The following is a 9,636-nucleotide window of genomic DNA, read 5'->3' on the forward strand; positions in this document are numbered from 1 at the left end:
ATAGATATTATCAGTTGTAAGAGATTGGTTATTTTGATGTGGCCAAACCACCTTTATGAATGAAAGGATACCCCGAAGTTGAGTATACTGAAGTAACATGTACATGCTATCTAGTGGTCTCACTATAGAGCTTAGGTCTGAGATGCTAGTTTATAACAAAGCACAATCAAAAACTAATGCAGTCCAAATAATGTTCTTCATCCATTAGGTTATCAAATACAATTAATCTTTTCCAATTTGGGGTCGACTCAACTGCGTTGACCTTTATTGCCGCCAGCTTTCATGTTGGTAACATACAGGGAGTGAATTAATTGATTTAAAATGCATAATGTTTAGCTAAATAGTGTTCAGAATTTAAAGGTTTGACTCGGACAGTTGCCTGGCAGGCCGAACTCAGGGCGCAAGACGCCCACCGCCACCTTGTAGGGGAGGGGGCGTGGCCTGACGTCCAACGACTCGCCATTTTCCTCCTGTTGTTGTTAGCTTACCGCTCAGCGGTAAAACAAAGTCACGTTTTTTAAAACGTATTATTATTGTGACTAGCTTTACGCTACTCTTCTCTCGTCATCATGGACGAGGAGTATTACAGCGGCGCACGAGACTGGGAAGGCACGGGGGAAGGTCCCACGGTGAGAGGACGACTTGTTGCTGTTCGCTGTGGACCGTTAAGTTAGCTTAGCTAAGTAGCATCAGCTTAGCTGCAGCCACACACTGCTGGTTTGTTGTGACAATTCATGCATTGACAGCCAGCCTGCAGATAGATAGTTGTCTCCACATAACGTTATGTCAGCTGATGAGCCACTCTGCGTGATTTGAACTGTCCAGCTCATCGGCTCTGTTAGACGTTAGCTAGCTTACGGGTCAACGAAGTTAATTGGTTGACAAGAAAGTGGAATTTGCAAGTGAACTATTATTAAAGTCACGAATGCAATGCTACCATTTAACCGTTTGTTTGCTCGTTCGCTGTCACCGTATTTTATATTTCATTTTAATTTATTAACACATGTTTTATGAAGCACACATGCATTCAACCTGGGAGGACAAGAAGAAGGAACCCAAATAATCACTCGCAAAGTAAAGCTATTTATTGCTCTAACACAGAGCTCCCATCTACATCTACAGTATTGCTCGGATGGCCACATGGATCGGATTGTGTGGAGATTATATAGTAAAGAGAGAAGAGCCATGATAAAAACATAAACACATGTGTCAATGTCCCCTTGTGGAGGATTATGTGGAAGGAGAAAATGATGGGAAAATCCAGGAAGAGTGCCTTCAGAAGTTCTCCAGCAGGGATTACATCATGGAGCCTGCTATCTTCAACACCCTTAAAACGTAAGCCCCTGTCTCCAACAAACACAGCCTTTTAAAATGAAAATTAAATGAACCGGAAACTGGACATTGCTTTTTCCCTAATGTGAGAGTAACAATGAATCCTAAAGACCTACAGAGAACCTGATCATAGAAACCCCAACTCTCTCGCAGCTATTTCCAATTGGGAGGCTCTCCAGAACACGTCATTCAGCTTCTCTCTGAAAACTACTCTGCTGTGGCTCAGACCGTTAATCTGCTGGCTGAGTGGCTCATCCAGATGGGTTGGTACAAAACTACAAAAATCCTGCTGCCTTTTATTTTATGTGATCGTTCTCATGTCCCACTGGTGACCATTCATCCATCTGTCATTCCTCTAGGTGTGGAGCCTGCTCAGGTCCAAGAACGAGTAGAAAATCACCTCAAAAGTCTCCTGATAAAACACTTTGACCCCCAAAAGGCTGATTCCATTTTCACCGTTGAGGGAGAGGTGAGTTTTCTGAACATGTAATCACTCAACATCAATACTAAACACGTATGCTAAAATATTATTTTGTCGTTGTTCGATACAAGTGTATGGAAGCCCATTTCCGGCCACAAAAAAAATTAAAGCGAAATAATGACGTAAGATATACGCAAGCTGGTTGTTGGCGTCACTACGGTCACAGAGACGTGTCGTTGGTGTTTTAACGTCTCGCTGATGAGCTGTTGAACCAGGAAGACTGAATCTAATTATCTTGCCAACTTTACCGAACTGTAAACGTTCTACGGACACCTGCACCCACTCAGTCCACACCTCATAACCAACAGGGAGGGACAGGGACGTACAGTGGTCCCCTTTAAGCGCCCTAAATTATCTTCGGTATTTCCGAGCCCCAGATAAATCAAAGTTATTGGGATTTTAATTCAGTACTTATCATGATAAGCAACGATTGAAAAGTCCTCAAGAAACTTCTCTCTTTATGGGACCAGTGCAGCCACTTCCTTAACAAGGAAAGACTCGGCGGCAGAATCAGCGGCGGCTTTGCTGTCAGTCTGGACGTGACGTGTGTCTCCTCTGTGCTCTGACTGCAGCTGGACTGCTGCAAGCCTCGAGGTTTCTGTGAGACTCGCTGAGGACAGTAACCGCAAAACAACACGTGCTTTCACGTCAGACACCACAAAAGTCTCCAATTAATCCCGATCGCCGGATTCGTCGCTGGTCGCTTTTGACAAAAAGTCGCCAATAGGGTTTGGAAATTTACCAAACAACAAAGGAGCCTGCGCATGCGCATATTTTAAGTCATAATTTCGACTTTCTAACCCTTCTCTTTTTTTGTGGCGGAAATGGGCTTCCATACAAGTGAAACCAAACCAATACAGCGTCTTGTGTTTTCAGACCCCTGCCTGGCTCGAGCAGATGATCGCACACACTACGTGGAGAGATCTTTTCTATAAGCTGGCAGAGGCTCACCCGGACTGCCTGATGCTTAACTTCACTGTGAAGGTGCAGTAAGAACACTGAAAGCAAGAATTATTTCTATACAACCCTCATCAGATGAATATATTTGTTTAGCTTTTTGGGCATTGGTCATTCTGAATGAAAAATGGACACTAGTACAACTGCAGATAACCCGTTAATGTTTAGCTCTTGTTCACTTTGAATGGTGTGAAGCCTCAAACGGTAAAGAAGAGTCTGTGTGTGTGTGTGTGTGTGTGTGTGTGTGTGTGTGTGTGTGTGTGTGTGTGTGTGTGTGTGTGTGTGTGTGTGTGTGTGTGTGTGTGTGTGTGTGTGTGTGTGTGTGTGTGTGTGTGTTCAGCTCATTTCAGACGCAGGGTATCAGGGGGAGATCACCAGTGTGTCCACAGCGTGCCAGCAGCTGGAGGTTTTCTCCCGGGTGTTGAGGACATCCTTGGCCACTCTGCTGGATGGAGGAGAAGAAAACCTGGAGAAAAACCTGCCAGAATTTGCTGTGAGTCTGTTGACTGCTGCTGATGTTTCGTTAACCACGGTGCTATGAAAAGTTATAAATGTTACATATTTGTATTTAATATCAAAACATCCATCTACCCATTATCTTTTACTACTATCTAGGGTACTTCTTCATGTCTCCAGACATGCGGAAAAAGGACAATCATTTTTGTTCAATGCCAAATACATTGTTCTTTAGTACTTTGTAGTTCTCTTAATACATTGCAAGAAATAGAAATGATGATTTCCCACGTTAAAGGGCTCTTTGTGCTTACAAATAAACACATCTAAAAATAAGTACACTCAGCTCCGTAGCTGCTGATAAAATTATCTTAGAAGCTAAGTGACGTTCATGAGCTGAATCGCAAGCATTTTAATTGTGGTGGACACGGGGGTTGAGTTAGGTGAAATAAGTGGATGATAGCAGTGTTTTATTAACACCACATTGCATACCAGTCAGTCAGTAAATGGGATCCCTCTGTTTATGGCATGTGACAATATTTGCCGCATTGTTCAGAAAGGTTGTCCTCTTCTCTCCTGTAGAAGATGGTGTGCCACGGCGAGCACACCTACCTCTTTGCCCAAGCGATGATGTCCATCCTCTCTCAGGAGGAACAGGGTGGTTCGGCGGTTCGGAGGATCGGCCAGGAGGTGCAGAAGTCAGCGCATGAGAGGTAGCAGTGTCTCTTTTTCATTAAAAAAAAAACCCAACTCACAATTAAAGTGATCAGGTGGAGACCATTAACGACGCGTAGCCACAGGACCAAGATGGCTGAGGATATGATTTATTTGGATGGGGATAAAGTCAATTCTATGGTTGTGGTTTATATCCAGGGGGCACGATGCCAGTCAGATAACCCTTGCGCTGGGCACAGCAGCAGCCTACCCCCGGGCCTGCCAGGCACTGGGTGCCATGTTGTCTAAAGGAGCCCTAAATCCTGCAGATATCACCGTTCTGTTCAAGATGTTCAGCAGCATGGACCCGCCTCCTGTGGAGCTGGTGAGGACTCGGCATCTTTGACCCTGTTTGTATCCACTACATACTCGTTTAAGTGTTGAAATATTTATCTTTCTTGTCTTTTAGATCAGAGTGCCTGCCTTTCTGGACTTGTTCATGCAGTCACTGTTCAAGCCGGGGTCAAAGATAAACCAGGACCATAAGCACAAATACATTCACATCTTGGCCTACGCAGCCAGTGTGGTTGAAACGTGGAAAAAGGTACAGAGAGTAGCGGATGTGTTTACATCAGGTAATACACTAAAAGTGTGTTTATTAGTTCAGCTAAATTAAACTCATGGCAGTTTTGATTTACAATACTAAAGTATTGTAGGCAACTTGTTTCCATACCGTTCCTTCGCACCTCCTGGTTTCACCCTCTGTACACCTCGTCTTTCCCTTGACCCCCAGAACAAGCGAGTCAACATCAATAAGGATGAGCTGAAGTCGACGTCCAAGGCCATAGAGACTGTGCACAACCTGTGCTGCAACGAGAACAAAGGAGCCACCGAGCTGGTGGCTGAACTCGGCACGCTGTACCAGTGCATCCGGTGAGTGGGCGACCAACATCTCGCTCCTTCAGAAGCCTGCGACTTGTTAGTGATGTAAGAGAGGAGGGTGTTCCACATGAGGTCGAACATCTATAAACAAGTGTACTGTTTCATCAAAAAGAGAGACAAATTGTAGACACGCTTATGTCTATGAGCTGTAAAGGAATACTTTGACTTAAAAAAACAAAAAGATAATGCCATCGTGATAGCTTTGACCCTCATTAGTGGAAACGTTATATTTGACACCAATTGAGGTTTGACAGCTGGCTTTTCTCACTTCTGACTTCCTGTTTGTTTGAATTCAGGTTTCCAGTGGTTGCTATGGGGGTTTTGAAGTGGGTGGATTGGACCGTGTCTGAGCCGCGGTACTTTCAGCTGCAGACAGACCACACTCCAGTGCATTTAGCTTTGCTGGACGAGGTACAACTTCTCAGATTAAAAATGACTTTTTTCTGTTTCTAATGACAGTAGTTAAATTCTAAATAAATGCTTCCTCCACACAGATCTGTACATGTCACCAGCTGCTGCACCCGCAGGTCCTCCAGCTGCTCATCAAGCTCTTTGAGACGGAGCACTCTCAGCTGGATGTCATGGAGCAGGTCGGTTGCACTTACCCCAATGCTTCTTACTGCAGTATGTTGTAACTGTGCAACCTCTCCGCTGACGTCTCACTTCTCCCTCAGCTGGAGTTGAAGAAGACACTGCTGGATCGAATGGTTCACTTGCTGAGCCGCGGCTACGTCCTTCCCGTCGTTGGTTACATCCGCAAGTGTCTGGAGAAACTCAACACGGACATCTCTCTCATTAGATATTTTGTCACTGAGGCAAGTGCTGGTTCTGATCACGATGAGTGGCTGAAGGGATCTAACCTCTGGTTTATGTCCTGAAGTAAACAAAACGGATTAAACCTAAATGGTTCTTTTTCTTTTTAGGTGCTGGATGTGATCGCACCGCCTTACACATCTGACTTTGTTCAGCTCTTCTTGCCCATTCTGGAGAACGACAGCATCGCAGGAACAATCCGCACAGAGGGAGAACACGACCCTGTGGCAGAGTTCATCGGTAAACGCGCTTACATTTGAACTCGGTGCAATTGGGCCGTTCTAGAGGGAGATATCTGAACATTTTCAGTAGTCTGGTCTGTTGTTTTCATGCATGAACCAGTAAAGATAACTGTCTAAAAGTTACGTGTTTTAAATTCCTATTAATAAAATATGTCCATGTAGCTAATTCATTTCCCTTTTTTCAGCTCATTGCAAGTCAAACTTCATCATGATAAACTGACAGTGAAATTTTTGGAGACACAAAAGAGAAAGAAGATCTGTGATCACCAAACGCTCGCCGTGATCTTGAAGCGCATCGCTCTGGATGGACGGCTCAGTCCAGCCAAGTGAACACGTTGTTTCTATTGAGGAGACAGTCAGCAGACAGACTGGTGGAAGAAAAAGCCTCTGAAGATGCAGCTAAACGTTTTCTTATTTTCACCTGTATATTTGATTTTCTATACTTCTTTGTTGGTTCAAGTGGTTTTTAAATAAAATTATATATGTGTTTTCTCCCATTTTTGACTGATGCAATATTAAAATGTTTTTTGGGGGGGGATTTTCATCATTTACGTTACTAAAAGCATGCGTGATAGTGTGATAACATTTGACAGGTCATAAGCACAGCAGAAAAACTGGTTCCCAACTATGGCTCCATGGATGGAACATTATCGGATCTGAATATGACCTGGAATTGGCGGCACACAGATACTATGTCATCATATGATGATTTGACAGCCTAAGGACCCAGTGATTAATACTCAAAGAACAGATTCTGGGTAAAGGACCACTTTTTTGTGTAGTTTTTATTGACAAGATCTAAAACAAAACAAAGTGCAAATTCTCCAGAATTTCTGATGTGTAGATGAGTGCAAAAACAAAAAATGAATCACAGTTGCATTTGACCGCCAGTGCATGTAAGGCACACTTTAATGGTTGAGCACAGCAGTGAGACAAATTATAAACTCTTTGGCTGAGGCAGTTTCCATTGAAAATTGTGGAACATGGATCATGCTGATTGAACCCCTTTAATTGCAAGTGTAAAAAATAGATCTCTGAGAAAAACAAACTTATTCCCTCTTGTAAAAACGTCTCTGCCAGAGACTGCCTTTGCTACCGTGGGGTCTGATGTCCTCTACAGGTAGGACTTGGGGACAACTGGGTCTCCATACATGCAGTCCTCCTCCAACGCCAGGTTGTACGAGCTTCCACTTCCTCCCTTGTAGGCACTTGTCACGATCTTGAGCCAACCCTTCTCACCCTGAGGGAATAGCGAAAACAATTATTTTTGACACACAATGTTAATTATTTTTGAGGCAAAATGAAGTTCTGTGTTTGATCACGACTTACCCACGGCTCTCCCCAGGAATTCCGCACAATCCAGTATTCAACGTTGTCCTCCATTCCCCACCCTGCCACTGACACGATATGATTGATGTAAGGTTGTTCCTGATATTCAGAGTAGAGACCTCCGGTGTAGGCATCTAGCTTGTCAGTGGCCATGATCCCACAGCTGGAGAAAACAATTCAGAAAGTTACTATGATATACGATAATCCAATGTTCCACATCAACAGATGAGTAACGAAGAGGTGCAAACCTTATCGGTCCTCTAGCGTAGATCTCCGCCATCATTTTCTCCCTCCCGCTGACACTTCCAAAATCTCCCACTTTCCACAGGGTGTAGTTCTTCACAATATTGCACACTCCAAAGGTGGTGCAGGTGCCACATTCATTGAAAGGTTTGCAAGCTTTGGAGAGGGACACAGAAAGGGTTGCAGAATAAGACGAGGTAAGTGATTCTAACCATTATTCTATTGCTGGAGTTAACCTACCCTGGTCTTTAGCCTGGTAGTTGTTGCAGGTCTCATCTGGGATCCCGTGTTTGTTGGCGTACTCCCACACTCCGCTGTGATCCCCTCCATGGCAAGAGCCGGCCTTACCACAGTCAATCACGTTCTGGACGGAGAGGTAGGCCGAGGGCCACGCTCCTTTCCTCTTGATGTTGATGCGATCTGGTGAGAGAGAAATTCCACAGCTTGATATTTTTTGAATGACTTTTATGGCATTACACTGTCATAATTTGACTTTCTTGTTACACATTTTACTATAACTTTGTTATGGTAGACCAACTAAATGAAATAAAATACCATGACTTTTAAATGAAATACTAAATGATTAGAATTATTTATTTGACAAATTATATTTTCATCACTTTTTTTTATGGCATACAGTACAATGACTTGTTTTACTAACAGGGCTTTTTCTATAGCATTTTTCGACACATGACTTATTTTTTATTTATATAAAATACTGTTGATCTATCACTTTTTCATGGAAACCTCTTTTATAATTTTGAGAGGCACAATCTTCTACGAAAAAAAGACACCCGACAAGTCAGTTCTCAATTCTTTGTCGGAAGAGGAAGTCGAACTGCAATCCAATAAAATAAAATCCGTCTTAGCAGTCACATGAGGACCGGCTGCTCTAAACCGTCACCAAACCACAATGAGGAAACGATTGGAAGGCCAAGCAGATGTTACCTGCCATTGCACTGGTGCTGCCATGGGCCCAGCAGGAGCCACAGTACTGGGGGATGTGCTGGTTGCGGGTGGTGCTCACATAGTTGATGCCATCGATGTTCCTCCAGTCCCACGATTTGGGTAATTCTGATACGTTTAAATACTCGTGAGGAAGAGGACGGCTCCTGTGAACGCACAGGTGAAACACGTATAACTTCTGAAGCAGCAAACCACCCAAGGCTTGTTTATGTAGAGTATTTTAAAATAGTCTGAATTGGGACAATACATGTTGGCGTTTAATCCTTTAAAAAAATACATCAATATATTAAAATCCAAGGTTAAACCTGGTATTTATCTTGAAAACGTAAGTATTCTGCATCAAATGTACTGTACCTGTTGTGTACAGTACTGAATAGCCTATAATAACCTGATTTAATCAGTAATAACATCATTTATAGAAAGGAATAACGTGATTTATACAGTAATAACGTGATTTGCAGAGGGGAAGCGTGATTTGTAGAGAGGATGTCGAGGGCGTATCTTCGATCTATAATCGATCTGTTTTGTGTTAACAATGAAAAAACACGGAAGTCTCCACCGGATCGATCCACTGAGATAATCGGCCATCTACGGCTAACGTTAGCTCTCCAACCCAACATATCAAACATACGACATATAATAACAACGCGATTCGTCGCAGTTATTCGGCAACTTGCGTTGTGTATTGTTTCACATTGTGTCTTACTTCAGACCGAAGTTGTTGGTCCTCGCTTTCGGGACGTAGCACGGCTGCTTCTGGTTGAAATAAACTCCGCCGCTCACCCCGGACAGCGCGACCCAAAACAGCCCCACGCACACGGCCACAGACATCTTCCACGCCGAGGAGGTCGAACTCGAGCTTTTAAAAAAAGCGAGGAGAGGAGACGCTGTAGCGGAGGAGGTGCTGTGACCAGACGAGCTGAAGCCTTTTAAAGTGTAGCTACAGTGGAGTCGGACCGATACCGACGGAGGTCACGTGACGAGTAAATCACATGCTGTTTGAGGAAGCTCCGAGTTGAAACACGAGGAGGACGCAGAAGAATCCGCCTCGATGAAGCAATTAAATGAAAAACATGTCAAAATAGACAGCGTCGTTGTCGTGTTTTTTCATTGTAAACTGTCGTTTGAGATTGAGTCACGTAAAGAGTACCTTTGTCGTACTGAACGCTTGCGTAGATAACCTTTGTGATTATAGTTTCATCCACGCCGAGGTGTCAAAAGTAT

At 43.6% G+C, this 9,636-nt stretch overlaps 2 protein-coding genes across 2 annotated transcripts; one reads left to right on the plus strand and one right to left on the minus strand.

The window, feature by feature from the left end:
• Window positions 1–414: 414 nt before the first annotated feature.
• Window positions 415–6,371, plus strand: nelfcd (negative elongation factor complex member C/D). Its single transcript, XM_037491136.2, has 15 exons — window positions 415–629; window positions 1,229–1,335; window positions 1,486–1,595; window positions 1,692–1,801; window positions 2,690–2,797; window positions 3,111–3,263; window positions 3,806–3,936; window positions 4,097–4,262; window positions 4,347–4,481; window positions 4,671–4,810; window positions 5,116–5,230; window positions 5,314–5,409; window positions 5,494–5,634; window positions 5,743–5,872; window positions 6,060–6,371. Exons 1-15 carry the CDS (start codon window positions 570–572, stop codon window positions 6,092–6,094), a joined length of 1,737 nt encoding a protein of 578 aa, XP_037347033.1. The 5' UTR covers window positions 415–569; the 3' UTR covers window positions 6,095–6,371.
• A 262-nt stretch (window positions 6,372–6,633) lies between these two features.
• Window positions 6,634–9,393, minus strand: ctsz (cathepsin Z). Its single transcript, XM_037491137.2, has 6 exons — window positions 9,119–9,393; window positions 8,395–8,558; window positions 7,687–7,866; window positions 7,452–7,602; window positions 7,204–7,366; window positions 6,634–7,114 (listed from the first exon to the last, which is right to left on the minus strand). Exons 1-6 carry the CDS (start codon window positions 9,241–9,243, stop codon window positions 6,989–6,991), a joined length of 909 nt encoding a protein of 302 aa, XP_037347034.2. The 5' UTR covers window positions 9,244–9,393; the 3' UTR covers window positions 6,634–6,988.
• Window positions 9,394–9,636: the final 243 nt, after the last annotated feature.

This window comes from Pungitius pungitius, chromosome 8 (assembly GCF_949316345.1).
Source record: "Pungitius pungitius chromosome 8, fPunPun2.1, whole genome shotgun sequence".
NCBI lineage: Eukaryota > Metazoa > Chordata > Actinopteri > Perciformes > Gasterosteidae > Pungitius > Pungitius pungitius.

What these genes read in the sequence shown, in the direction of transcription:
- nelfcd (XM_037491136.2), top strand. Translation starts at nt 570, where the DNA reads ATGGACGAGGAGTATTACAGCGGCGCACGAGACTGGGAAGGCACGGGG. An exon ending in ACGCTGTACCAGTGCATCCG is followed by an intron (nt 4,811 to 5,115) that starts GTGAGTGGGCGA and finishes GTTTGAATTCAG; the next exon opens with GTTTCCAGTGGTTGCTATGG. An exon ending in TTAGATATTTTGTCACTGAG is followed by an intron (nt 5,635 to 5,742) that starts GCAAGTGCTGGT and finishes TTTTCTTTTTAG; the next exon opens with GTGCTGGATGTGATCGCACC.
- ctsz (XM_037491137.2), bottom strand. Translation starts at nt 9,243, where the DNA reads ATGTCTGTGGCCGTGTGCGTGGGGCTGTTTTGGGTCGCGCTGTCCGGG. An exon ending in ACCAACAACTTCGGTCTGAA is followed by an intron (nt 8,559 to 9,118) that starts GTAAGACACAAT and finishes GTGCGTTCACAG; the next exon opens with GAGCCGTCCTCTTCCTCACG. An exon ending in ATTCCTGGGGAGAGCCGTGG is followed by an intron (nt 7,115 to 7,203) that starts GTAAGTCGTGAT and finishes CTATTCCCTCAG; the next exon opens with GGTGAGAAGGGTTGGCTCAA.